We start from the raw sequence: 27,492 nt of genomic DNA, 5'->3' as shown, positions 1-27,492 counted from the left end.
AAAGTATTGCTTCTTTTGTATGCCATGTTGCTGTGAAGTGTGTTTAGTTATATTCATATTCGTTACGTTTGGGGTGCATCGTTCTGGTTGCACATGTAACATGAACACAAGGTAATGACGCTATGTGATTCTGACTGTACACATTTTGTTTCCAAATGTTGTATAAAAATTGTATAATAAAATATTTTATGTCGGCACTATAGCCCTTGTCCTTGCCTTTTTGCGGGGAAGTTATAACCCCTTCCGCACCAGCTATCAGATAGTGTGACAAGTGCAAGTTTATTGACAGCGACGCCATGAAAATAGACCTATTACATTTGCTCGATTTCCTCCCCAAAGGTGCAAAGGAGAAAAGAAATATAACCTCCAGTGCTTCGAATATTACTGTAAACGTAACAGATCACTTCCCATGAGTGTTATCGTTAAGAAGCTTCCCCTTCATTCATGGTAATTTGCTGACATTGTGCTTTCCGCTACGTGCTATAATGACATCCCCGCCTGCTATAATGACATCCCCGCCTATTTGATATTCTCATTAAGTTTGTAACATAGAATGCAATTCGTGACTTATTTTATTGGTATACATTCCTTTTTAGCGTCTGGTTATTTTTGTTGCGCTCTACCTCTCTATTACAATTGCATTTGGTTTGATTTACCAAACGCTGCTGCATACAAAGTAAACGACAGTATTGTTCAGTGCAGTATTAGTTTTTCACGTGACCACAAAAATCAAAGCTGCTGCAGGCAGAGTAACCTGGGAACTGGAAAAAGCTACAATGAAATAATACAAATTAGTTCCATTACGGGCTATGAGGGACCGCGCACTGGAGCACTTCGAACTAATTCGACCCCCCGGGGGTGAACAGCCGGAGCGTTGTTGCATTTCGCGTACGCTGAAATGTGGGCACAGCGGCTGGGTCCTGAGCCGGCCTTACATCACCCGGCCCCCTGTGCAAGACTTTGCCACCCCCCCCCCCCACCCGCCTCTCTCTCTCTCTCTCTCTCTTTGAATGTATTTGTGGGGGTGTTTCTCTTGATTTTTATTGGCCGTCCTAACGGGGGGCACTTCTAGTCTTCATTCTTTTAACACAGTCTCAATGTAGTATTTGTACTGGCGTGGGCAGGACACTTAGTTGTTTTTTATTTTTCTTCCCTCTCCAATTTATACCCCTTGACATCCTTTGATCCTGCTATTGGCGGTCAATTTTTTACACGTTTTCATAGCATTTTGAAGAAGATGAATCTTAAAAGCAAGCTGCTTGCGATAACGCAACTCATCTATTATACTGGTGAAATAGAAAAATTTATTGCTTAAAATGATTACAGCCCAGTTCCAAAGGACAGATGCAAACGTCATTCAAAGGAGGCTCTCAGACAGTCGCTTCAGACGATTGGTATGACATCGCGACTAACCCTGTTAATCCGTGGTTAACCCTCTTGCACCTGGCAGCCCCTTGAGATGTCACTCTGGGAGGTGCGGGAGAATTAATTGCGATATCATGACAATCGGCCGACGAAGCAGCGTAGCAGCTTGCGACAGCCACCATATTTACCATTTATATATACCGTTATGAACTGCTTCCTTGATGACGTCCATGTAAAAGCGCTTTTTCGTAGCACAGAAGTGGACACAATTAAATTCACCAATTTGTTTGCAAAAATGGAAAAAAATTGGCGGTACCTTGCGGTATCTTTAAAAGCGAAGTTTCGTACCTCAAAAGCGAAGCCTCACTTTTTCAGTTGTGTTACACAGGATGGATCCCGGCAATACATCATGCATGCATATCACAGAAGTCAGAATGAAAGAACAGCAAAAAAAAGTCGCCAATAGCTGCAGCAATAAAAGCATGAATAGTGATCATGCGTGAAATTTTTCATTCATACATTCATACTAATATATTTTCTATAGAAACGAGCACATTTATTAAAATTAGTTGAACAAAAGGTTCTGAACCCAGGTTAGAACTCTAAGTGCAAACTCGAGTGACCATATTCGGACAACGCTAGAGTCACTAATTTGAAAGCATTAAAGGTGAACGTGACAGTAACAACCTGAACGTCTATCTAGACGCTATTTGCTTCTAGACTCCAAATTCTGTGTTCTGGCCGACAACAGCTGAACAGCTTCAGAATGTTTCTGAGTAAAGCTATATCAAATTTTCTTAAATAAGTAATAAAAGAATAAAATTAAACATTTATATCCGCGAATACTTTTTGATGTCGGCCGTTTGAATGCCGCTACGCTCTTTAAAAGTAACAAGAATAGCTAAAATTCAGGCCAGCTAGCTTTCATACCCTAATATATCATGATCACACGCCCCAATAAACTTTTTCGATAATAGCAAAGGGCTGACAATTTGCAAAGTTGCTCCACGACAAGCATATATGAACAGCCGCGAATAATTTATGTAGCTGCGTTAATGCATGGTCATCGTAACAACCTTCTTTATTTAAAGCTCCGGTCGAGACACCGGGATCGAGCTCTGACATGTGTTCTTGTCTGCAAGGCAAAAGTCACCCGATAAAAAGGTAAGCGTCGAAATGGACGCAACTTCAGCAGTCCGAACCATTTCTGCAGCGTAGCTCGCTACCGGGCGCCATCTTTCATATTTTGGCAATATCAGGTTTCAATTAAAAGGCCTCAGGAAGCTTCTTGATCAAAGCTATGCCAGATCGTTGCACACCATTTTAAACACCATATATTTGGGTACCTAAAACCGGGAAGCATTTTCGATATCTGTCTGTGTTACGGTGCTACACAGTTTCAAAGTCTGGAAAAATGCCAAAACTTTCCCCCCTCCCGTAGGCAGCATTGTATAATATTCAAACGCGCTGGGAAGCTCGTGTATTAATAGCACAGGACTGAAACTTCGGCACATTCCTCAGTTAAGTGTATATTACACAAATCCCCGAAGCATTTTTGAAGGTGCTTTTTTCCACGTTTAACGTTTTTTTTATGTACCCCTTTCCATTCAGTTACACTCCATGTCGCTGCCACTGCCGGTAGATGGTGCAAGTAGTAGATGTCCCAGAGAGCTGGGCATGTAGCATACACAGCCATAGTGCTTTGCATGTGTTTGCAAAAATCGAAACAGCCCACCTTTACCTCATCTGTTGAAGTGGTGGACAGCGTCTAACTTACTTCTGCCGTTCACCGGACTGCAAAAGGGACGTCATTGCTGCGAGGCCATAGTAAAATGTTTGTTACTTGTGAAGCAGTGAGTTGCATATAGTGATAAAAACACAGTTGCACGAAAGGTTACAGGATTCACAGTCAGAGAAACCAAAATTAAAATATGCCAAGCTGTGCTGTGAGCCACTGAATAAAGCAATGCATAGTGGTCACCTTGGGTTCTTTTCATAATGCTGTTTGCCTTGAAGCACTGAAGAAACAGCATCAGGAAAGAGTCGGTTGTTTGTCAAGAATCAGCAAAACACGGGCAAGAAGGAGTTGAGGATTAAGCTTCCCCATATTTTTCCCACAGCCCAAAAAACCAGTTTACCCGGGGGTCATGAAAAGGTCAATAAAACTATTATGCTAAACTTCTCCAGAAGCCGAGATGGCAGCAAGTGAACAAAGAGCTACTATATTGAAGTTTTTGTGTGCCGCATGCGATTTGCTGCTCACTTGTTATATCGCAAATGTGTTTCGACTGCTGCAGCTGAAACTACAGTTGACTGAGCATAGGCAAATTTCAAGTGGTGATTCAGATTTACTAATGTCTTGCACATCATTCGAAAGCAAAAATACACTACAAATAGTTTGGTGCGTCTACCTCTTAATAGAATGATAATAAATAATCTGGAAAAAAGTTCTTGAAAATAACCTCATTTGAGAGTTTTGTCATTTTGAAATTTTTTTTAGCAAGCGACAACTTTTCTACCATTCTTTAGAATTGTAGAAAAAAATGTCTGACGTAGTCCATCTCTCCTGTACTTTCAGCACGCAAAATACATCCATCACGGCTTCCTTCGAATGATGTCATTGCAAATTTGAGAAATTGAGCTGTACATGAAAACACTGCCTCTGCCACGACATCGTTTACAACTTTTTCTCCTCAAATATGAGCACTTTCACAAAACAAATTTCACTCGGGGCCTATCGAATAATGTGTGCACAATACATAAAATAATCAAGGATATTAAAAATTTAAAATATTTGGCCAGTTTGATATCTCTCGTGCAAAGATCCCTCAGCATTTCGCCTCCATCGAAATGCGACTGCGGCGGCCGCGGGATCGAACCCGCGTTTTTCGGGTCAGCAGCCGAGCACCGAAACCACTGAGCCATTGCGACCGCTTCCCTTAATTAAAAGCCAATTTTCAGTTCACTACAGGCAGGCAAGAAGTTTCACGCCCTGCGGTGGCTATGGCCGTATCATTCGGCTGCTGAGCACTGAGTCGTTGGTTAACAACATCGTGGCCGCGGGTGGCACATCTCAGTTTTCTGTGAGGCGAAATGAAAACGAAAAAGAAGGCTCCCGTCTACTGATGCTTGCAATCGGGAGCGTTCTGCTACAACGTGCCCGATAAAACAAATGTGTTTCTCTGGAAAACCACATCCTTAAACAGCTTACCATGACTCGCGACCGAGGCCTGCGATGCGCATGTAATCATGTTTGACATCCTCACCACGGTGATCCTCACTTTACTTTCACAACCGTGCAAAGAGATGCTCGGGGAAGCACTCGGAGCCTTCGGAGTGCGTGCTGTATATAGTTTCTCTTTTGTGCCACGCATGGTTTCGAAAGCAGCATGGTATCCGCAACTCGCATTTCCGTAATTACAGGCTTAAAGCCTTTCATATAAGCGTGCGTTGTTAGATATCTAGTTTAGGTTCACAGAAAAGTATATATTTTCATTCACACTTACCGCACAACCGAAGATGCTTGCGATTGACGGCTCGAAAAACCCGCAATGTGAACCGCATCCATAGACGCTGACAACCGTGACGTATGGCAGCTGACGTAACCGACGCAAGATGCGGAGCTGCTATGAAGCAACTCCCGAAGATTAAAAATAAACGCACAGCAGGTTAAAAAAATGAAGTGTACTCGAAAAGTGTATAGAATTAATTGTTATACATTTTAAATACCGCAGGATTTTATTTCATTAATTAAAATTATCAAGTTTACATTTATTATCTAGGCTGCATCCATTAATAGTAAGTCAAAACAAGACCAGAACGCCAGAGCAGTACAGCAGCGCGAAATGCAGTTTGGGACTGACGTAAACATTAAAAGGTGAAAGTATCCGTTCAACGACGCGAACATGTTGAACATTGAGGGAGCGTGACAGCTAGCTCTGTCCATGCAGCTCGTGCTAGAGAGCGGCGCCCGTGTGCTTACGAGATCGAGCTTTAAGGGCCTGCAGTGTCGATAGCTCTCTAACGTACAAAGGCAAGTAATATGCTTTTTCCTCCTTTAAACCTACGAATTATCATTGTTTGGTGTTTTCACTGCTGACCCGAACATTCAAGAACATCATGTAGAAAATGCCACTTTAGATGTTTGTGAATCCGGAGCAGCTAGCCGAATGCACGGTATTATGAAATCATTATAGTTTTGTTCGAATTTCAATGGTTTCGCCGTTCGGTCATGAATATTGTCATTCGAATCTAATTATATACTTAAAATAACCAAGTAAACAGAGGATTGATTCTATAATACAAGATAATGCCATTGATTCATATTACTTGGCACATTTCAAACATGATGCATGAAAAATATAGTGACATATATGATTACAGAACTTTGTTAGCGATCAGTTAGTTAGTTATATTGGTTTTAATGGCGCAAAAGCAACTATGGCTATGATGCGCCAAACACGTTAGTGATCAGACCGGCACTAAATTTGCATCGGTTAAACAGTCGTGACCTAAGCTCCATATATGTATGATGAAATAGGTCAGTTTACAGCACCTAATAGCAGTAAGCATGCTGAAATTAACTGTATATGCAGCAGCTGTATATCTAGAAAACATATACTGGCCATGTTTCAAAGCCCGACATCGGCCCAAACCGGTGTGCAATAGCTTCAGGGCAAAATTGGTTGCACATCTCACTTCTACGCCGGCCCAACCTAGCTGGCAAACCTTGTGCCAAGCAACTTGGCATCCGATGATGGCCTGGTCGCTTGCCGAGCATGCATTGCCGACCAAGTCGGCAGCCGACAAAGAGCCGAGAAGCGGCCGATGATCAGCAGTCGGCCAGCGCCACTTGGGTTAGCTGTTTTCCGATGTACTACAGTGGTGACAATGTTATGCTGAATAAAGCGCCCTTCTAACTCAAAAAGCGTATTTTAAAATTTTTTAAATAGTTTTAAATATTGCAAAGGTGGTCGAGAGCGTTGTGCACAGTATTTTAACGCGATAACGTTATAGGCCCCGTTCGCCAAATAATCCGGTGTCGGCGTTGTGAACGAAAATTACGGGCATGGCTCTGGCAGGCGATCCCCATAGAGCAACCTAGGGGGCAGGTGGGCCACCTAGGTCGCGTGACCTTGCGGTGTCATCATAGCCTGCTCATCGGACAGTGAGCAAACTACCCCCCGTGGCAAGTGGCAGTTAAATTAATGATTGGTCGCTAGAGAAGAGCAACCTGGGTTGCGCAAGGCCCACCAATGTTATAGCACCTGCCATCACACAGCAGGGTCACATATCTTTTAACTGAGGCACCACTTCGCCAGGGGGGGGGGGGGGGGGGGTATGAGGACTCCCAGCGATCTAAGAATGTAAAGTAGAGAATAACCTTCTTTAAACATGTGAATTAAGCCATTGCTTTATCGCGTCATAATCTTAAGGAGGAGCTTAAGTGTCTCATGGAATTTTTGCTTCATAAGCTAGCTGAGCTCCAACCTCCTTCATACCTTTCAACTGGGTAGGTGAGTTCTTAAGCAATAGGCATTTCTTGCGCAGTGATGGTAATTACAAATCCAACACATAAACTCAGTCAAGGAGTCGTGCCTCAAGGTTCGCTCCTCTCGCTGTTACTGTTTAATATGCTCACGCGCGATATCCCTGTTCCCCCTCCTGTCAAAGTCTACGTGCACGAGGATAACATTGCATTCTTCGCTTCTACTACAGATATTGCAAGAGTATCTCAACTCTCTGGAAGTCCGGCCGCACAGTCTAACCTTGGTTTCAAATGTAAATAAGAGTGCCCTCATCTTTTCCCACCGGTATGCCCTCTTTACATCTTGTTATATCACTCCTCCCCAATCCCACATGTTGATTATGCAAAGTACCTGGGGATCGTCTCCGATCCGCAGGTAGATCTGTGCCTATAAATAAAAGGAATGTGCTAAAAGTGAGCGTACTCTTGGCAGGTTGGTGCGAACCAGCCACAAAAAAATCGGCATATACACTTTGCTCTTTCTTTATAAATCTTGTCTAGGGCCGCTGCTTGAATTTGGTTGCGTTCTCTTTTCTCGTAGTCCAAGGTTGAAGCTTCAACATTTCTTTCTTTTGGACCGACGAGCTCTGCGCCTTTGCCTTGGGCTACTAAAAACAGAGGCAAATGCTGTGCAGCTCTTGGAGGCGCGGGTACGTGATTTAAATTCACGGTTCCAGCTTCTGTGCGAACTATTCCTATTCCCGGACTGACAAGCTCTATATTTAAGACGAACCTGGCTCTGTTGAGATAAGCGGAGTTTTGGGCCAGTTGGTAATTCATGATTTTCAGGTAGGCTAGCTTAGCGCGAGACAAACCAGGGCAAGAGAGGGACACAGGATTTGACTCTGTTATCCGGTATTATTTGGCTCCTACAGACTGTGTTCACAAATTCTGTGCTGCCGAAAATCTCAGTCACAGTCAGTTACAACCTGCGGACTTATGCTGCAGTCCATTACGACTATACACCATCCCAAGAAATGGAAAGAATTTGCCTGTCAGTGTGTTAAACAGGCTTCTATGTAGAGGAGCATCTGGACAATTTTACACTGCAGTTTTAACTGACGCCGCCCAGCAAAACGAAAAGGCAGCTGTTGGCATTTATTCCAGGACTCCGGTTAGAGTTATTCTTTTCGGGCCGATGATTTTACGCCTATATTCGCTGCCGAATTTTTAGCGATTGGGTCATTATACTTGCTGCTAGCCTTTCTGTCCTGACAGCGCTCGAAGGCGGAGGGACGCTCTTATGAGCCGTTCCCGACGTTTTTTCATTCCTCCACATGTTTAGAAAGTGTGTTTGCATTTGGCACCTGCAGCCCAAGCAAAAAATCGAGCTCAGCAGGCGACTGGCCCATGCAGTATCAGCTGCCAAGCAATAAATGACTGGCCCAACTTTGGCCGCCCTTTTCAGATCGTGCTTGGTTTTTGTTCGTTGCCGTTCATTTGCCGATGATCTTTAGCTGCCTGGCAAGGGACATCGGGCCATCGTACTGGCCGTGCTCGGACGGTCCATGGCGTAGCTCCGGGGTGGGGACGGCTCGCGCTCTAGCACGTGCTTTGTACCTGCATTCAGTACTCTAGATATATGGTAACTGATTGTAATTTGATTTGGGAATAACTGGAGTATAGGAAGTTTTATTCAGCAAAATGTAAAAATCAGCCTCAATTTTCCTACCAGCGCCATCTGAGTAATTCCACTCAAGTTTAGCAACGGTTCAATTCACAACGAGATGCGTTTGTTTGCAGCTTTATTTGCAAATGGATGAACAGATCTGCACCATATACGCCATAAAAATATATAAGAGCCATGAAACTTTCAAAATACAGCCACATGCGCTTCCAATGACTAGCACAACCACACCAGTAAGATAAAACAGGATACTTGGTGACTAGAAGACACGCTTTAATAGTGGTAACAATCAACTAGAATTTCAAATGCAATTAAGTGATATTGGCGTAAAGAAGTGAGTATAATATTCAGCACTGAATGGTTGGAATGCACACCAACTGTAGTAGAGGCAGCATTCGCTTATGCTTCGTCGGCTCCGGCAAGACCGCACCCGCAGCTGCAAGTTTCCATCTTGGTTCGATCGAGCTGGCCGAGCTAGTCAATCGTTTGCTATATGCGTGCTTTCTTGATTTATTTACTTTAATAATTAATTATTAATTAATTTATTTATTCGTTTATTTTTTTATTCAATGCTGTGATCCGCGTTTTGGTGGCCAAGGCAGGGGTGGGGATACAATTGCACAGTGCTTTGTCAACAACGAAAAAAGGGGAAAAAAAGGCCTGCAGGCAGGCAGCAAAATTTCTGTCGAACAACTAAAATAATAGACGAGTAACAAACACTCCACATTAAAATCCAAAACAAAACGCGACAAGAGCAACACTCCAGAATCAAACCAAATACCCTAACTTGACCGGCTGGGGTTGATTGCAGATAAAAATGTTTCGGCTGAAGATAAGGTGAAGATACCCCTGAAGCTGTCATGAGTCTCTCGAGTGGAATTTCAAAAGCCAAGCTTCAGCCGTTGTGTTGCTTACATTGCTCCTCTTTTACGAAATGCATGTCTTTCTGGTCAGCGCCAGCGCGTTTAATTCGCTTGAAAATTGGCGCAGATGATATGCAATAATCGGCACGGGGAAGTTGCAGGAAAGTCGAACTCTGCGCCATTGTAATTTTAATGCGCGCATTATCGTAGCTACTTAAGTTTCAAGTGCACGAAAGTTCATCTGGTAGAAAATAGAGAGCGGTTATTTTGCGCTGAGCGCTGTGAAGATGTGTTTAATGGCTCCATCAACTTCTACGGCAATGCCAACTATAGTGCGCACCGACGTCGGAAACTGCGTGCAGTACAGTATAACCGCACAAGACCCTCGACGATCAGCGTGATGCCATTCCTCCAACTGCAATGCGCGATGCACATCCCGCAGTTTTCAACGTCACTGTTAGGGAGCCCGACGCCGTTGCCACACTTGGTTTTCGCTGTCTTTTCTTCTAGCGCCACATTGAAATCGCGGAGCAAGGTGTTGCAGCTTGCCCCAACGATAATAAAATCACACGACCTTAAGCGTTTTCAGAACAATGTTGTGCTTTGTAACGCATCCTTCCTTGACGATGAAATATCTACTTATCCATTTTTTGAACGGACTTTCTTCGCTGCGGATATTTAGTTACTTATTGTACCCTAGGGGCCGGCATTGCAGAGAGGAGTGGGTTACACAGGATGAAACAAAACAATGAATAAAATGGAGTGAATATTGTTGGAACAGTAATTAAACATTGTCCTGAATATACAAAGTTAGCGTTAATGCATCACGGAAACGTAAGCTATCCTTAATGGCTGCAATATCGGGGGGAGGGGGGGGGTTCCACTCTACGGAAGTCCGGGGGAGGTGAGACTGAAAACAGGCTCATATTGTAATGCCGACCTTGTGACGATAATAAATGCGACGGGAAATGTATCCGGGTGTTGAAATGAAGTCTTCACGCAGCGTGACGTGGTGATATAGCTTGTGAAAAAGAGTTAAGTGACTTGTTTTCCAGCGAGATTGTAAGGATGGGGGGGAAAGGTGGGCTCTTGATACTTGCGGTATGATTATAATTGGTAAGGATGAAGCGAACGCAATTATATTGAATAAGTTCGAGAAAAATTATGAGGTTCTTATGCGCATTACGTCACAAGGACGCATCAACGCGTACAAGATATACGGGCGCGATCGCACCGCATTAGAGGGAACTGCAGTAAGTGTCACCTTGCAACAACCCCACGGTCAAAGAAGCTCTCTAGCCCCCCTAAAAATAATTGAACGCGGGAGAAACTCGACTGAACACGTAGAAAAACTAACAAGCAATCGGAGCATGGTTCTCTTCTTAGTGCACTTACTTCGCCACGCCACGAGCGATCGACGTCTGTAAATAAACCGCACCGAGTGCTCATGGCCGCGATTAGCCGGTAAACTAATGAAAGCGCTTCTTCGCGACTGGGCTACATACTTGAATAACACAGGCGTAGGCCGGCAGAAAAAAAAATGCCTCCTGTATTTCATTGGTCAAGTACACGTCGGAATGTTCAAGTCCGACCTACTCGAAGAGTTAAGTGCGCGAAACAGGCTACCAGTTTTGATCACACAAGGATTGTGGTCCGTGTATAATTTAAGCGCAAATCGCCGATAAAACTTTCTGAAAATCTGCGAGGAAATCGAAGGCTGCAGTGTGCACTGTCAGCGTGCTTATAGATGATACCTGACGTGAAATTTGATGCTATTTCAAGACGTTGGTAGGGAGTAAAAATAAAATAAAATGCGAGAAGTTGAAACGTACCTGGTCCCCGCATGCATCGTAATATTCTCGCAGAGTCCAGACCGTAGCGGAGCCGTGCATCGGCATTTCACGTCTCAAACATAGCGCAGCACCTGCCATCGCAGGGCAGTGGTACACCGCTTCACCGCTGCACCTCCGCGCCAGTATAGTGTGAGGACTCCCAGGGGCCTATGAATGTAAAGTAGAGAATGCCCAATTCTGCATATATGGGACTTAACCCATTATGCTTTTGCGTCATACCGAGCTTAAGGGTCCCCTCCCATTTTCTAAAGCCCCATCTCGTATAAAGATCCTGCTACACAAAATTTTTACTGGATTAAAATTAGAGTTACCAATTCAGTAAGATACCCAAACAATGAGACATCATTTGAAATGACGAAAACGAACTCTACTCGTTTGATATTTTTTTCTTTTATTGGAACTGCAGTTTAGAGGTCTAAGAAAGATCTTCCCGGCCTTTCGTGAACCATATCCACACGCAATGTTTCGGTTGTGACTGTTTCATAATCGATGTTGTCTTAAAACAATGCCTGACGAACGGACTCTTGAGACTTAAGTTTCCACAGTGATGGCCCGCACAGTTGGCATTGTTGTTGCCTTAAAAACGATGGCACATACCCACGATGGGGGATTGGTCAGGGTTTGGTAATCCAAACAGGAGAAAAGTCATCCAGGCTTGTCCCAAGCCGCTCATAAATATAAATAGCGGAATCTGTGAAAAAAAGAAAAGATTAATTTTGAGACATCTTGAGGAAATCGAAATGAAGATCGAGGAAACAAAGCAGTGAGGTTTGAATAACTATATATTAAATCAATAATCAGTTGGCATCTATAAGCATGCTATAAAGCACGTTCCTTGTTTCTTTCTTCTATTCTTACTGCGGAAATACAGGAAATATCAGGGTGATGTGCATAATAGTTTATTCGCCCCCAAATTAAAAAGTAAAATTGCTTCACTACAGTACATCAAGATCTTTCTTTTAAATGACTTGAAGAAAAAAGAAAGAGGGATATGTACTGCTCAAGAAGCAAACACCTTTGTTAAGTAATTTTTGAGGCACCTGCACAAAATTTCACAGAAGTTATAGTTTTAGAAAAGTAGTTCAGTAAAAAAGACTTGCACGAGCCAAGAGCTACTGGACAGTGTAGCGCACAGGCCTTGGAGGAAACTCGATCAGCCAGCCTGGCCGTGGCACGGAATCGTTAATAATGTGCCAGCTACCTCCAGAAAGGCTCAGAAATCAGCTAATCTCCTCTGCAACGGCGGAAACGAAAGTTACAGACGGGCACCTGCCCATAGCGCGGGGTGGACGCACAGTCATCTCTGTATGAAGTGAAATTAGACTAATGGAAGTCACCTTTTCGTACGAAGCAATCGCTTGCATGCACAAAGCCGAGTGTCGATGCCGCAGAATCGCGTGAGCACCGCAGTTGCTGAGCAGGATCGGAGCGTGACGATGACGACACGCGTGACGTCGTGCTCACCGTGATCTCTCCGCGTCGACAGGTTTGGTGGAAAGCATAAAAGTACTCTCTCATATGGCTGATGAAGAAACCGAACCTGAGACTCTGGAACAGCTCTTATGCGATGTACTCAATGTCATTACTTGTCCAGAAGCTGTCCGGATCGTGCAGAATGGCCACTTTCGCTCACCGTTCAAATGGAACGATTTGGATCGGTTCGGTAAGGAAGGAGTTCAACCACGTACACTGCATTGTTGTTGTTGTGAGTAACGCCCGCTTTGAACGTCCTTCAAGTAACGCTGTATAGCCACGGGCATATATACGTGTTCTCTGTATGTTTCTTACCCAACAATTCTGGACGAAACTATTTTTCTAAGGGAAACCGTTTATGAACGCAATTTTTTTCGTATAATGTAAGATTTCACTACAACAGTCAATATATCCGCAGATCACCCGACGGCAGTAGTGCATTTTTTTTATTAACGTTTTTCTTATCGTCAAGAGTGTTCCCCATTGGTTTTCTAAGGCAGTCTTAATTGTTCTATAGGACCGATGGAAACACTTTAAAGCAAGATTTTGCTGCATATAAGAATAATGGACCATTACCTTCGATATTTCAGCATCAATGTCTGACAATTTTCCAATTTTCAAAACTTTTGCCCTTGAAAGCTGAGCATGGAAACGTGACCAATTCCTTTCGCGTTTTGCTCTTTCCACCAATAACTCCGTGTAATACTTGAGCGTGAGAACACGCACACGAAAAACAAACTGGAAGAAAGTATTCTCCCGCTCCGGCTCCACTAATGCTGTGACAAAGCAATGGGTATATTAATGTAGGAGCAATAACTCACAGGCATCCACACAAGCGCAGCCTTACGGCAACAAAGGAAGCCTATACAGCTTTCGCAGAAAATTCGCTGTTGAAGAAAATTTTGTCCTGGTACGGGGTTCAGACCCAGGGCCACCGCATCTCCAGAGCAGCCGCTCCACCAACTGAGCTAACCGGGACGTCAAGGCTATGGTGTTGATCTTCTTTCCCTCAGACTACTTCAGCACACTACACTTTCTGTTCGCTCCACATGACAGGATTCGCCTGCTTCTCACTCTCGTCCTCGCTCCTGATCGCCTGAACACAGGGGGATTCGCCGGTAATTCGAGCTGCGTGAATTGGCCGTTTGCTGGATATTGCATTTAAACTGGATAGAGCCCGCAGTGAACCGCAGGTATCTGGACACGTAGTCGGCACAATCAGCGGTTGGGTTCACCAATGAGCAATGGACCTCAACTTCCACATTTTCTGGAGTCGATCGACGTACATCACTCGGCACCCGTTGACTGGTGAACGTTCATGGCAACAAGCGAGGGTCTCGAGGGTCATGCCCCCCCGGAGAAAACCAAGTAAATGAACACAAAGTGGGCTCGTGATATTATCAAGTTTTTTTTCCTCGTTTGCCGTGAACATGAGAACCGGGAACTACTGTGCCGCTCCGACGATAGCGCGGCTCTGGTTACTGATAGTTCTCCAAAGGAGTGAGTCTGGCATTTCACTTCCTCCTTGATTCCCTGGTCGGTTTCACTCTCTTACGCAAGGAGGGCCCCATAAAAGGACCCCCCGAACCACCGCCACTCAACGACCGTCCTCGTCGGAGCTCGTCTGTGCAGGCATGCATTTCGCGCTGGTCCTCCTTTGCACCGCATTTTCGAAACTAGCGTTGTCAGCTGACTGCCTTGCTACTGTCGCACGCTTGCGTTGCTTTTGCCTCTTTAACGGCCTTTTTTCCTTTTCGCCTTAAACAGCAGAAATATCGATGATTACTCTGCCACACAATGTTGGAACCCGGAAATTAATTCTAGCTTATTCCAGTACGACGTTCTGTTCGAAGCTTAGTACTGGGACCAAAAGTATTCCTTCATCACAAGGTTGACGTCCAGAACTCAAGGAGACACCATGGCATATTCAACGGAACATTTGCTGAGCTGTTCAGAGATATCGTGTTACCTTTTTTTCTGAGGCACCAGGAACCCGCTGTCTCCTTGTTAGTTCGATTCGCTGTGAAAGATCAGGAGAGATACTATGGGGGATAGCTGGTATTTTATCCTAAAGGTTTGGAGAGTACTAAATGGCACGGATATGACAAATACACACACACGCACTACGAATCGGTTATGACAGCTGTTTATTTTTTGGAAGAGACATGAGTATAAAAACGCACCACAGCGTCAAACCATGCGAAACAAGATGTGCAGTAGGACTAGATTCGCGCCTTCACGCATGAAAACAAAAAGAAAAAAAGCAAACACGGAAAGTCATTGCCAGCCCGCAGGTGAATATTACAACAGCTTACGATAGTGGTCCTTCAGGTAGTAAAATTCGGTTGTTAATGGAATGACCGAAGGCGCTCTGACACATTCGTTATCTGGTGCAATGGTCATGACAGATGCTTGAATGACTTCTCGTTCTTTCCAGCTCTTAGCTATGTCTATAACCTGTATCTTTTTCTGTAGTGGAATGCATTCGCATTGTGCGCAGTGAGGTGCCTCAACTCCAGAATTTCAAACTTGCTCACAGGCGGTCTAGTGCTCTCCTAGTTTCTTGTTTAGGCATCTCCCCGTGTGCCCAACGTATACTCGCTTACAGCTAAGCGGAATATTGTAAATGACGTTTATGGCGCACTGAACGTAGGTTGTATCGTGTCTGAGGCCACACCCGGGTTTCATTTTCTGTTGTTCGTGCTGGCACATGGTTTTGCACATTTGCCATCAGCTTATGAGGGGCCGAAAAAAACTACCTTCACGCCGTACTTGCCGGTTGTTTCCTTTAATCTGTGAGAACAAAGACCATATAACATTATAAGGAGAAGTTTAGAAAGAAATCTGGAACATCCGCTGAACCACCAGTGGTGCGGGTCAGTGAAAATACCGACCATAAATACCCCAAGGAGAGTTGTTTGCGATTTCCAAGAGGTTAGTGGTACCGGTTGTCACCCGAGAGGCACTTACTCGAATTGCCCTGAAACTTGTACCATACAGCGGGCATGGATTAGCGCACAAGGAGAGGTGAAACTGTAGCCGTGAAATGCACTCATGCATTAAAAATGAGCCCCTTCTTCAGTTAGGTGGTCTCTAAATGAAGGTATCATTTTCTTCATTTCGAAGCCTTCATTTGATCGTTTGCCGTAAAAATGACGTAGCCAACTAAATGAAGGCGCTAGAAGTTCCCCTCTTGTAAAGCTCGGTGCGTCGTACCAGCACATGCCGATATAGCCTATTAAATTCTTGGTTACTACTGATGCCGGTAGTTTACTCATAAAGTTATCGCGCAAACATCCTGTTGGAAATGTTTTTCGTGATTATTGACTTCAGCCGACTTTGTAGGAGAACTATCTTACGATTACAAGGGTTCGCTACCACTGTACAGTGTGTCCCAGCTAACTTTAGCCAGTGTTTAAATATACGCCGAGACACTTCTAGACTACGTCACCAAATGCATGCTCCCGTCTATCGTATGGAGCAAGTCACACTATTTTTGCATTGGGCTTAACTGCATAATTAGTCGAGATGAATGAACTAACTGAATTAACTAGATGAATTAATTAACGAAATCGCTCAGTCAGCGCGTGTGTCGCAGCCCTTTCACCTTTTAAGCAGCAGCACACCGGGCTATATGAGCTGCTTGTTTGTTGGGCAGAACATTTGAGAGCACTGCAATCCCGGCGCGTAAGCGGACATCTCACGTGGTATTCTTTTATTTCGCGGGCATCAGCAGAGAGCGAAAGAAAACCGATGCGTAATAGATGCGGGAATAGAAGTGGGATGTTTCGTGGACCATTCTATCAGTTTCTCACTGGACTTTTTCGCCTATCTTCATTGCATGCGAAGTCGGTTAATTAATCTAGAGTAATGATTCAATTAATCTTAATACAAAAAATAGTATGAGTTGCTCCATATAACAGCCAGCAACATGCATTTGCCGCGGCATATTTTTAAACCCTAGCTAAAGTTAGCTGGGACAACCTGTATCTAGAATCTTCCCTATTTTTCATGACAAAGTAGTTTTTTATCTGACCTGATGTCTTTAAGCACTAGAGATTAATGAAAGGAAATGTCCTGTTAAGTTGTTATTTGAGCTCATTACTTTCTTTACAGGTCGGCAACATGAAAACGTGCGTTCTCATCGCTGTCCTGTTTGCTGCCAATGTGTGTCGTAAGTGGAGCTTATGCTGGCACCTTATGCTTTTAAATATTTACCATACTATGTTGGTCGGTGTCTTAATAGAGAAAATTTCGGACACTAACAACGGGAAACACGGCACTGGGAGTTCAGGGCGAGAATAACGGCGACGCTTTTAGTGGCACGGAATACAGTACCTTGTAGATCTGAACATAAGGGAAGTGAAGCAAGTACTTCAGGCGGTGCGTGGCACCTGCGCATAAATAATGCTATATGCACCATAAGAAATGAGGGTTCCTGGCGTAAAGTGTGGCGCACCTTACAGAAGGGGGATACAGCCTCTGAAAGAGAGATAGACATAAAGTTTATTCTCTGCTCCTAGAGTCTTTAAAGTCTTCATGGGTGGAGTCCCTAGTCCAGTACCCCTGCGGCTGCTGCTGCAGCTTGGGCCCGTTCGACTAGGGAAAGCTTATCTCCGGGTTCCCAGCTGGAAAGGTCTACTCCCACTGCACCCTTGAACATATAGCATTGGTTGGCGCCCAAACATGATCTGCGCAAAGTGGCCTGCGCATGCTGCTGCTGTTTACTCACAGCTCTGCCTGACGAGGACCATCTGATAAAAAAAAAAAAAAAGCTGTGATGGTTGACTGCGCTTTACTAACAGAGATTCTTGTTTCCAGGAAGAACAGGACGAAGAATTTCTTTACTATCAGCAGTGTAGAAAGAGGCTGTTCAAAGCGCTGTGACTCGAAATTTATAGCAGGCAGTCAATCTCTTCATGTATTCTTTCCCTATGAGAGGAGAAAGCAACAGTATGCAGGGCTAGGGAAGGAAAGGGATTTCGAGGAATGTGTAATTTATCACGCTGCGCGTACAAGACTGCAACTGCTGGAAATCACGGAGCAAATCCAAAACGCTAGAAGTGCTGCCCCGAAATAACTTTTATGGCAACTATATATACAGCAAATGCATGGCCTGCAATAAGAGTAGCAATGAGAACAACGCGCACATGGCAGCATTTCTATTCAAGCGTTTCGGTTGACCACTTCCCACAGGAAATTTTGAAGACTAAGATCCCGGGAAAAAATTGGATTAAACAATAATTATCTTTAAAATAATGTTAACTATACGATCAAAAAGTACACTGAAATAAAAACTGAGACAAATTAACCACACTTGTTTGCAGTTACCTTGGGCAGTAACAACTGTCGACTCTATGCGGTCGGAAACATGAATCGCATATCTGTGCCCAGATAAAGCTGTGGTCCTACACAAAGCATGAATTTTATGACAGAAAGAACTCCAACAGCTCTGCTCAACTGATTATGAATTTGAAGGCGGGCTCCCAAGTAGTCACGCAAGGATCGAATCACTTTGCTGCACTCAGCACACGCCCAGTGCTTAAGTTCGTACCGAGGAGGCTGAGTTTTCTGGCATGCGTCAAAATGGGATAGAGACCGCAGGTGGAAGTGAAGCGCTTATTTTTTCGCAAACACTGGCAGTACTATTAACCCCGCTTTCGCTATCAGTTTTAATTCGACGCCTAGGGCAAGCCAATTTATTACGTGAACTGGTGCACAGACTGTAAAGATTCGCACTGCGGAATAGTGCATTATGCTTTGTTCTGTCTGTGTTAATTTGCTACGGATTTCACATGTCTGACATGCGAATAAGTTATAAAAAGGCATCAAGTGTTTAACAGTTTGTTATAGCCACATTATGTCAATAGACATTCATGTGACATAATGACGTCTTTCAGTGTTGCTGACTGCATTTGTGCGGTTGCGAGCATGTGCGTTTGGAAAGCTTGGTACGCGTATTTGTCAGTAGTATGCAACCATTCCCGCTGTTCCTAATGACTTGCAATACGCAGCAGTGAATGCATACCGAACATTTCTGCCCAATAACCGTGTTAAGGGCTATGTTTTCTTTGTTACATGCGAACAAATTGTTCTGTATTTTTTTTTTCCAGATGGCTCTACACTGCCACGCGAACTTGATCCGTGAGTTGGAAACTTTACTTGAGCTAGTTTTGAGCAGGAGTATAGAACAATAGAAAGGCTGTGCAAAAAAAAAAAGATGAACACGAAAAGAAAGCTCCAGAAAACACTACGGAAGCTTACTGCCACTGAATGTCTTATACGACCAAATTGCGAAATATTTCACAACCGCACACAAGAAAGCAAGCTATTGAGGGCAATAGTCGAGCACAGCAATAATGGAAGGCTGTTTTCTCTACTAGGACGAGATGCACGTTGCCATGTTTATGGTCAGGCTTTGTGACGTCAAAAGACTCCCGGCTTCTCCTTTACCACTTTGCTTCGTGCCTTTGTGGGGAACTGCGTTTTCTCTATTCCTGACATAGGAAAAGAGTGCATGATCACACACGACCACTGTTTATAACGAGCCGAAAAGCCAGTTTACCGAACACAGCAGGATGCGCGGGTGTCACCTTCATCTAGAGACAACAAAATTCACCCGAGAGGCACAAAAGCAGGCGGGAAAGTGAAATGTATACGTGCGCCTTTCACATAAGCAACCAAACTAATGAATGGTGACAATGCTTTTTCTGTCGGACTAGGGGGAAAAGAAATGGTTTGCTGGAACGCGGAGCAAGTCTGTTACATTGCTTTGACTGTTTGAATGTGTATTTCTGTGAACTAGATAAGGCAAGGTCATCTCGAAACAAAATTTTAGTTGATAGTAAGCGCCCGCGCATTTGTTGGCGTCTCTTTCGTGTGCGCTTGACTTACTGCAATGGCTTTTCATTTTTCGTGCCTATGGTATCATGCGCGCAAAAACACGGGGTATTCAATCCTGCGTCGAAACATGACTGCCATTTAATGATGCTCTATCCTTGACATAAAATTCTTTAATGAACCAAAAAAGAAAAAGAACCCCTATTTTGGAAACTTGTGTGCACCATTTTAGAAATGCCCAGCATTTCTTCTTGAGTTGTATTAAGGTGCTTTTAAGGAATCACTGCTATTCACTGAAGTTAATGAAAGCAAAATTGCAAGATTTGCCAAATACTACTCGTGTTCCGTGTTTCCGTTCTCTTTTCGGCGCTCCATCTCGTCTTTCAGGCTAGAGTCACCTGTTGGCTAACAGAAAAGTTGGCTAACATCGCCACCTGAAGATGCGTGCTTAAAGAAAAAGCTAAGAGTTCGTTTTCAAGCTTTATTCAGTCAGAACGCATTTCCGAATAACGCAAAGGAACGAAGCACGCAAGTGACTAGCAGGAATTCACATCTCCTGAATGAATTTTACAATTCAGAATTATGTGAGCTCAACATGATCAGCATATATTTACTCCCGAAATGGTCAATCCGTCCGACTGGTCGACTGTGGGCTGGAATTAAGCACAGGTCCTCCGACGAAAGCTCTGAGCCCCCAAAGTGGTACGATTAAGACGCATGGAGGAGCGTATCCCACATCGCTCATGCGGCGGTGCTGAGAGAAACAGGCCTCCGGATACAACGCTCAATTTGCTCTTAGGGCTAAGACGACAGTAAAAAGGAGACATGCAGGAAAGCGTGAGTGAACGCGTCAAATGAAACTGAAGTAGAGGTTAACGTAGGCCCAGCAATGTGGCACAATGGCATGTTTATTGGGTCCCGCTCCCGTCTTTTATGGCCTCGGAGAAGAAGACGATGTCGCAGGCTCGTGTCCCGACGAGCCAAGCCGGCTGTATACCGCAGAAACCACTACCTGCACAATCTATAAAAGTTCGATTGACAACGCAAATGTGCGAAGCTTCAACGCTGTCGCAAGTGAACGTCGTTTAGCACTGAAGCTAACGTGTTGTAAGCGAGAAGTCTGCACGGAGAGGCTCAGTGCTCATTGCCATTCTAGCAGCCCTGGCTCGGGACCTTCTCCGCGGCTCCCATGGAAAGAGTGGTCGCGCAAAGCCTTTGACGGTTTGTAGTGGTAGCAGATGGCGCACTTGAGATGACTCAGAGTTAGCAATGGTTGCCAGCACTCGCCCCGATTGTGATGTCGGTATTGAAGCTGGGCTCGTATTATCCCAAGCCGTGTTAGTTCATCATTATCATCGTGGTCAGCCTCACTACACCCATTGCTAAACAAAGACCTATTCCATGTCTCTTCAATCAACCCTGCCCTCCACCAGTCAAGGTCACCTTATCCCCGCAAACTTCGTAGTCTCAACCAACCATCTAACTTTCTACCGCCCCCTGCTACGCTTCCCTTCTCTTGGAATCCACTCCGGTAGTCTTAAGGACCATCGGTTATCTTGCCTTCGCATTACATGCCTTGTCGAAGCCGATTTCTTGCTCTTGATTTCTACTGGCATGTCATTAACACGCGTTTATTCCCTCACCCACTATGCCCGCTTCACCCACCTTTAATTTTTCTTTCCATGGCTCGCTCGTTGTCCTTAACTTAAGCTGAACCCTTTTCGTTAGCTTTTACATTTCTGCCCCACAGGAGAGTACCAGTAAGATACAGCCGCTTTATACAATTCTGTTGAAGGATATTGGTAAACTGCCATTGATCTGAGGGAACATGCCAACTTCGCTCAACCCCATTTTTATAGTCCTGATTTGCGGTCAGTACCTGCCCTTAATAGACCTATTTCGTTACTACTTCCAGCGCCTCACAACTAATTGTAAACTGCTATCCCCTTCCGAGGCTGTTGAACATTACTTTAGTTTACGGCATGTTAATTTTTGGACCCGCCGTTCTGCTCTGCCTGTCTAGGTCATTGATCATGCTTTTCAGTTTGTCCCCTGAGTGACTAAGCAAGGCATTATCATTTGGAGATTGCAGATTATTAAGGTATTCTCCATTAACCGTTCACCCCAACTGTTCAAAATCCAGGTCTCTAAATACCTCCTGTAAACAGGCGGCGATTAAAATTGCAGAGGCCGTGCCTCACTGCCAGACACCTTTCCATATCGGAATTTTATTTGTCTTTATGTAGGACGACGGTGGCTGTGCAGAAGTTATGGGTATATATATTCCAGCAATTTTAGATCAGCCTCTTTTACACCCTGATTCCATCATCACAAGCCAAAAATAATTGCATGCGAAAATTGCGCTAATTTTCTAGCTGATTCTTGTAATCACTAAAAACTGTTAAGGATTTTTTTCTTTCTACGCCCAATTTTGGACAAAAAGTTTCTGAAAAGGGCAAATTGCACGAGTTGAATATCCTTGCTGCTGTTGTAGCGACACAAGTAATCATATCGTAGTTTAGTTGCCGATCATTGAAATTAATCTTGGCAGAAGACATTTTCGGCCCACGGTGAACGGCGGGAGAGGGCTCTTCTGGCTAGTGGCATGAGCAATAGCGTCGGCAACCAAATGACACCCCTTCCCCCTCGCCTCCCGTACACGGCATGACGCTTCCACTGGCGCAGTTAAAGCGAGCATCAAAAGGATGTCGGGAAAGCAGCTTACGAAAAAGGCAAAATTTCAATGTTGAGTTCTTTGTTTCTCCGCACTTTTGACGGAAAACTTTTCCGTGCCGAGACAACTCGGAAGGAACTCCTTTGTCGCCAAGGTATCTGCTGCGACCGACAGAGGGGTGTTCCAGCGCTGAAGTATGGTGTACGCGAAGGGCGTGGTAGGCGCACTCAGACGACGCTTACAGTGTCTCCCACAAAGAGAGAGTTTTAAGCGTAGAAACTCCCATATTAATTGAGATGAAAAGAAGCTCCCGAAAATACGAGGAGCACTAACACACAGGTGTGATTTTTCTGAACCTTGTCTTTTTGACCACATTTTCACGTCCGGAGAGAAGTCCGACTTCTTTAAAATCACACTCTGAACGGTTTTAAAGTCACACTCTGAACAGCAATACGCTGCTGTCATGCGTGAACCCAATGATTCGAAGCTTTGAAAGATATAAACGCGTACTGCTGAAGCCAGCTTGGAGTTCGAGCCATTTATCGCATAGGAAAGCATGCTTGGTTACTTATTAGGTGCCTGAATTTAGTTGCCGCCACTGGTAGCGCCGTAAGTCATTAATTGAAAAAATACGTTATGGAATCACGCATGAACTTGCTTCACATTGCTGAATGTGCTCCGCGTGAGTGACCCCTGTCTTTATTGGCGTACTCACAGATTATGTGCTTTGTCAAGCTTAGACTCATTCTTGAAGGCGCTCTGAAAGTGGCTATAATAATGTTGCGGTATGCCTGAGATGTTAAAGTACGCCACTTCACGAATATTGTCCAGTAAGAACTTTTTATTGCGCTCTGTGGAAGCTAAGTTATCTTCAGTCAAAATTTGAATTTCAGTTTGTTCGCGCCTTTCCCTTTCCTCTCGTCACTTTTTGCACGCTGGAAGCTCGCGGATTTTCGGGCGTGATTGTGGGTGCTCAGTTGTATGTAGAAGGGTATTACCTGGCTAGGGGTTTCATGACAACACAACATAGTGAATGAGCGAGTTGATGTGTTTTCCTCGGAAGGTGTTTCAGAACCCCTTTAAGTGCAATTAGAAGTTTCGTGTCGATCAGTCAGTTGCTTATCGTGAAATATGAAGCCCCTCCAAAAATACTAGGGCGACAAAGAAATACAGAAACTCCCGGATCAGCACTGAATTTAGTCCTAGAATCATGACATAGGGGTGCGCTAACTTCAGAACAGACAACACACGAATAAACCACGAGAAACCACCTTTGCCGTTATGAACAACCAACTGGCCCCCTTTAGAGCATTGCTATGCTTAGACCTTGGTGGCGCTGGGTCTGCGATTTCTGCGTTCCTCTGTCGTGCCTGTAATTCTTGATCTATTTTAACTTCGAGCTAATTCGAAGTTAGCGACCGGTTAAATGAGGTACGTGTCGATAATTCTGAAGTAATTCTTGCTCGGGATTTTTTTCCAGGCTTCGTACCTCACCTTTCGGTGACGGGTCACCTGACCGCTACACGGAACGATTGCTGCGAGGTAATGAAATTTTTTTCTTTCTTTCAAAACAGGGTGTTATGGGCCCGTCTTTTGCGTCGCACAAACGGTAACGCTCCTTATAGCCACGCACTTAACAGTGCCGAACGAAAGTGATGCCGCGTTCTGTGCCCCATGTGCGAACACTTGCAATGAATCTCGCAAGGATTGAAAAAAGCATTACATTTTGAAAATGCACCTTGTAGAGGGCATTGGAATAGTGCACAGCACTGAAAAGTGCACAAATGCAGGACCAGGTAGAGAATGATATTTGCTGAGCGCTTTTCTCACCGAGCGAAATGTTTGCGTCAAAACAGAGAAACAAAATCGGAGACGCAAACGCTAAACGTTTTTTTAACTGCTGTAGAAATGTGTTTCCACCGACTCCCCACGGAAGCCCGGCTTCTATCGAGGCGGGGCTTCTCTCGTCCACTACCCCCCCCCCCCCCCCCCCTTCTTCCTATTTAGATTCTGCCGACTTATCTAAAATAAACTCTCCAAACCCGCCTTCTATATAAATAAATTTAGATAGCACTGGCAGCCCATTCTGCTACGTACGGGCGGCCACGTGTGCTGTGGATGCTGCAGCTGGCGAGGTAAAGAACGTAAGAATTTAAAGCTGTCGTCGGCCTTTATTGTTATCGAGTTGAAAACTCGCACCTGACGCAACAGTAAATATAACAATGTATGGAGAAATTAGAAGGGCAGTTCACTACCCCCGTATTGCTCCTCAAAGAAAAGGGGATGTTAAAGGTTTTACAGGCGTCAATAGCACTGAACAGTAAAAAGCGTGGCCGCCACAATTTGGCCCTGCGACATCGGCTTACCTTGCAAGCTGCAAGCCCGCTGCACCGCTTTTATGTCCTGTGCAGTTATGTAAACATATTTCAAGCGGCCAACTTATATTCTTTTGACACACAGAACTTATTTTCCCTCCTTGAAGTGATCGCCATGTTAAATACCTTCATTAGTAGTTTATCAGTTGTGATGTCACGGAGGCTGTTATGACGAAAGGAAAGGCGCAGTAAATGCCTCACTAGTGTTGGACACGTGAACGTATTGAGAGGAGGCATGAACGGGGCGGTCAAACGAGGGAGAGGAAAAGAGTTGCAGTAGCCGGCAGATTAATTGCTACCCCCTGGGGTTTTTTAATGTGCACTGACAGCGCACAGCACACAGGCGCCTCATCGTTTAGGTTGCGTCTATATACGGCCGCCGCGGCCGGGAGTCAGTCTCGTAAAGCAGTCCTCCGCAGCTGAACACAATAGGCACCGACTCACCGCGGCTAATCAGCCGAACTGCACACTTCATCTCGCTTCGCACTGATAAAACATGCTGTTTCGACACTAGGAATCAAAACTCTGAATGCCTGGACGTTTTATAGCATTTTTAATGCGATAGCATTAGAAGCCACGTGGGGGGGTGGGGGGGGGGGGCGGGGGATAATGTTGTCATCGGGAGCAAAATTCTCTCATTGGCTGGCGGTCTCCAGACCGGCGAATTTCCATTGGATGGAGGGAAGTGACGCCACCAGAGCAGAGAAAGCCCATTGGCTGGAGGGAACTGACTTTAGCAGACCTGAGGCTGCGTCACTTCTAATTCTATCGCACTGCCAAGAAATAATTGGATGAGGTGACCCTATGAATATTAGCTAACAGAAATAAGCATAACAAGTGATTCTTTTTTGGTTCTCTTGTAGAAATAAACAATCCCTCTGGCTTCAGCAGCAACACGCCCCTAGGAAACGACCAGCTGAACACTCCCCCAAGCCCCAGCGGAGGCCTCCCTGTTGAATTAAGGCCTCTGAACTCGTACCTCAAGAAATATGCGATGTCTTACCCCTTGGAATGGGTGGTGACGCATCCTGAGCAGAATCCTCTCGTGCGTAGAGGAGGACAGCTGCTAGTAAACACCATGCGCAGTCCATGGGGTGCCGCTGCGCTGACCCTGCTGTACCCAAATCCAGCGTATTAGTGTTCCATGACTTAGGAACAACAGTTCATCTGTGCTAAGTCTCTAAGGAATAAAAAAAAACGGGGAAACACGTTTTTATGTTTGTCATTTAAAGCTCGGCCTTGAGGTGCCGAGTTTTATTTTCAAAATACTTGACAGATGTTTCGAAAGTTGCCTGTTATTCCAGAACGCTGTATCTAACATTGTATAACTATATGCCATTTCTCTTGTGCTTTTTCGTTTATTTTGATTTTATTTTATGCAAAACATGATCATCTGCATCACTTAAGCGTGATAGTGCTTTCATGTGGCACAGCAAGCCGTTGATGCACAGCAGCAAAAGAACATACGCTTTGCCAGGAACACCTTACATATATGCAGGACATGCAGAAAAAACAATTATTTTGTTTGCATGAAACATCAGAGCACATGGAGGAGAAAGATAGAACACTATTATTTCAAAAGAATTCGGGGCACGCCCATGGGTCCCCACGCAGCCGCACTGCAGTCAAGTCCTTATGTTCCTGAGGTCCAAAACACTGGCAGCCCGGGCGGTTGCGATGGTCTGCACAGCCGGGTCCTCCGAGCGCAACAGGGTTTCCCATCTTCCCAGGTCTTGAGGTCGTCTGTAGAGGGAAGAGGCGAAGGGTTCTGTAAATAGAACGCTGGAAGTGGTGGGGAAGGAGCGATGATAGTGGGCTAGGTCTAGGGGTGAGGGGAGAGTGTGTGTCTGTAGTCTCCACCAGTGTGTTGCGCGTTTCTTATCTTGGGAGGAGAGGGGCGGGGTAGAGCTGGCGCGATATTCTGTAGGCCTGCGTCAGCTCTCTGAATGAGTGTTGCGCTCCCTCGCGAATCCGCGAGCCGAGGCCACCTGAACCCGGTTTATAAAACCTCGGGCTAAAAGGTCGGCGGCCTCGTTTCCGGGATTCCCGGAGTGCGCAGGCTCCCATATGAGCTCAGCTTGGCGGGATGTGGGTCAACGGGCGGCGTGTTTCTTTTTCAGCGCAAACACAGCCAGGCCACTGCTCATTGGCTCACTCTACTTTATACGTCACTTCCGTAGCAGATGACGCGGCGAAGCGCTCCAGCAGACGACGCCAGACGCCAGCGGCCAAATACATCCACGTGGTCGCGCAGCCCGCGGTCCGAGAAATACCCGCGGTGGTGTCCGAGAAAATACGCCTTTCGTTTTGTTTTTCGTGTTGTTTTCTTCGGCCTTGTGTGCTTCGTTGTTTTTTGTGCCATACTCGCCCCAACCATCGTCTACCAACGTTGCCGTAATGCAAAGAACAAAGCTGGGCTGGCTCACGTACAGAGCAGACATAAACGCACATCCACATAACCGAGATCGTTAACATAAACGATACCCGGAAGTCGGAAATGACCACTGAAGTGGTCAACGCACTTCGCATTCCTTTGGTGTTTTTCGCCCGTTTTTGATCGCAGAGAGTGCGAGAAGCAGCTTGGAGTGTCATTCTCTGACTACTGTAGATAGAGCCTCTACGTGCTGCTCTTGGCAACGTGTGTGTCACACATATATATATGGAGGTCTCGGAGGCCCTTGATGCCTCTTCTTCTTGCAGCACATTATCCGGGATTTCGGGTTCCGGCGCAATGCGGCCCAGTACATCCAGTACGGGCTGCGTAGAAAATTGTGGCGCGTCTAGATCCATGTTATCCCCCTGGGACTTCCGTCCTGCACACTGGAAGCCTGGAGTGCGGGGAGGACACCGCAGCGTCTACTGCGGACGCAAAGGTTTTTCGCATGACTGTGTTAG

General features: G+C 45.1%; 1 protein-coding gene across 1 annotated transcript; it reads left to right on the top strand.

Moving 5' to 3' along the window:
• The first annotated feature begins 14,313 nt into the window (after positions 1 to 14,313).
• Positions 14,314 to 25,807, top strand: LOC144132489 (uncharacterized). The gene is made up of 5 exons (XM_077664939.1): positions 14,314 to 14,340; positions 16,825 to 16,882; positions 18,822 to 18,852; positions 23,703 to 23,764; positions 25,461 to 25,807. The coding sequence occupies exons 2-5, from the start codon at positions 16,834 to 16,836 to the stop codon at positions 25,733 to 25,735; spliced, it is 417 nt and encodes a 138-aa protein (XP_077521065.1). The 5' UTR covers positions 14,314 to 14,340; positions 16,825 to 16,833; the 3' UTR covers positions 25,736 to 25,807.
• Positions 25,808 to 27,492: the final 1,685 nt, after the last annotated feature.

Source organism: Amblyomma americanum, chromosome 5, assembly GCF_052857255.1.
Source record: "Amblyomma americanum isolate KBUSLIRL-KWMA chromosome 5, ASM5285725v1, whole genome shotgun sequence".
In the NCBI taxonomy this organism is placed as follows: Eukaryota; Metazoa; Arthropoda; class Arachnida; order Ixodida; family Ixodidae; genus Amblyomma; species Amblyomma americanum.
The sequence above is the reverse complement of the archived record's forward strand: the minus strand, read 5'-3'. Positions and strand labels throughout refer to the sequence as shown.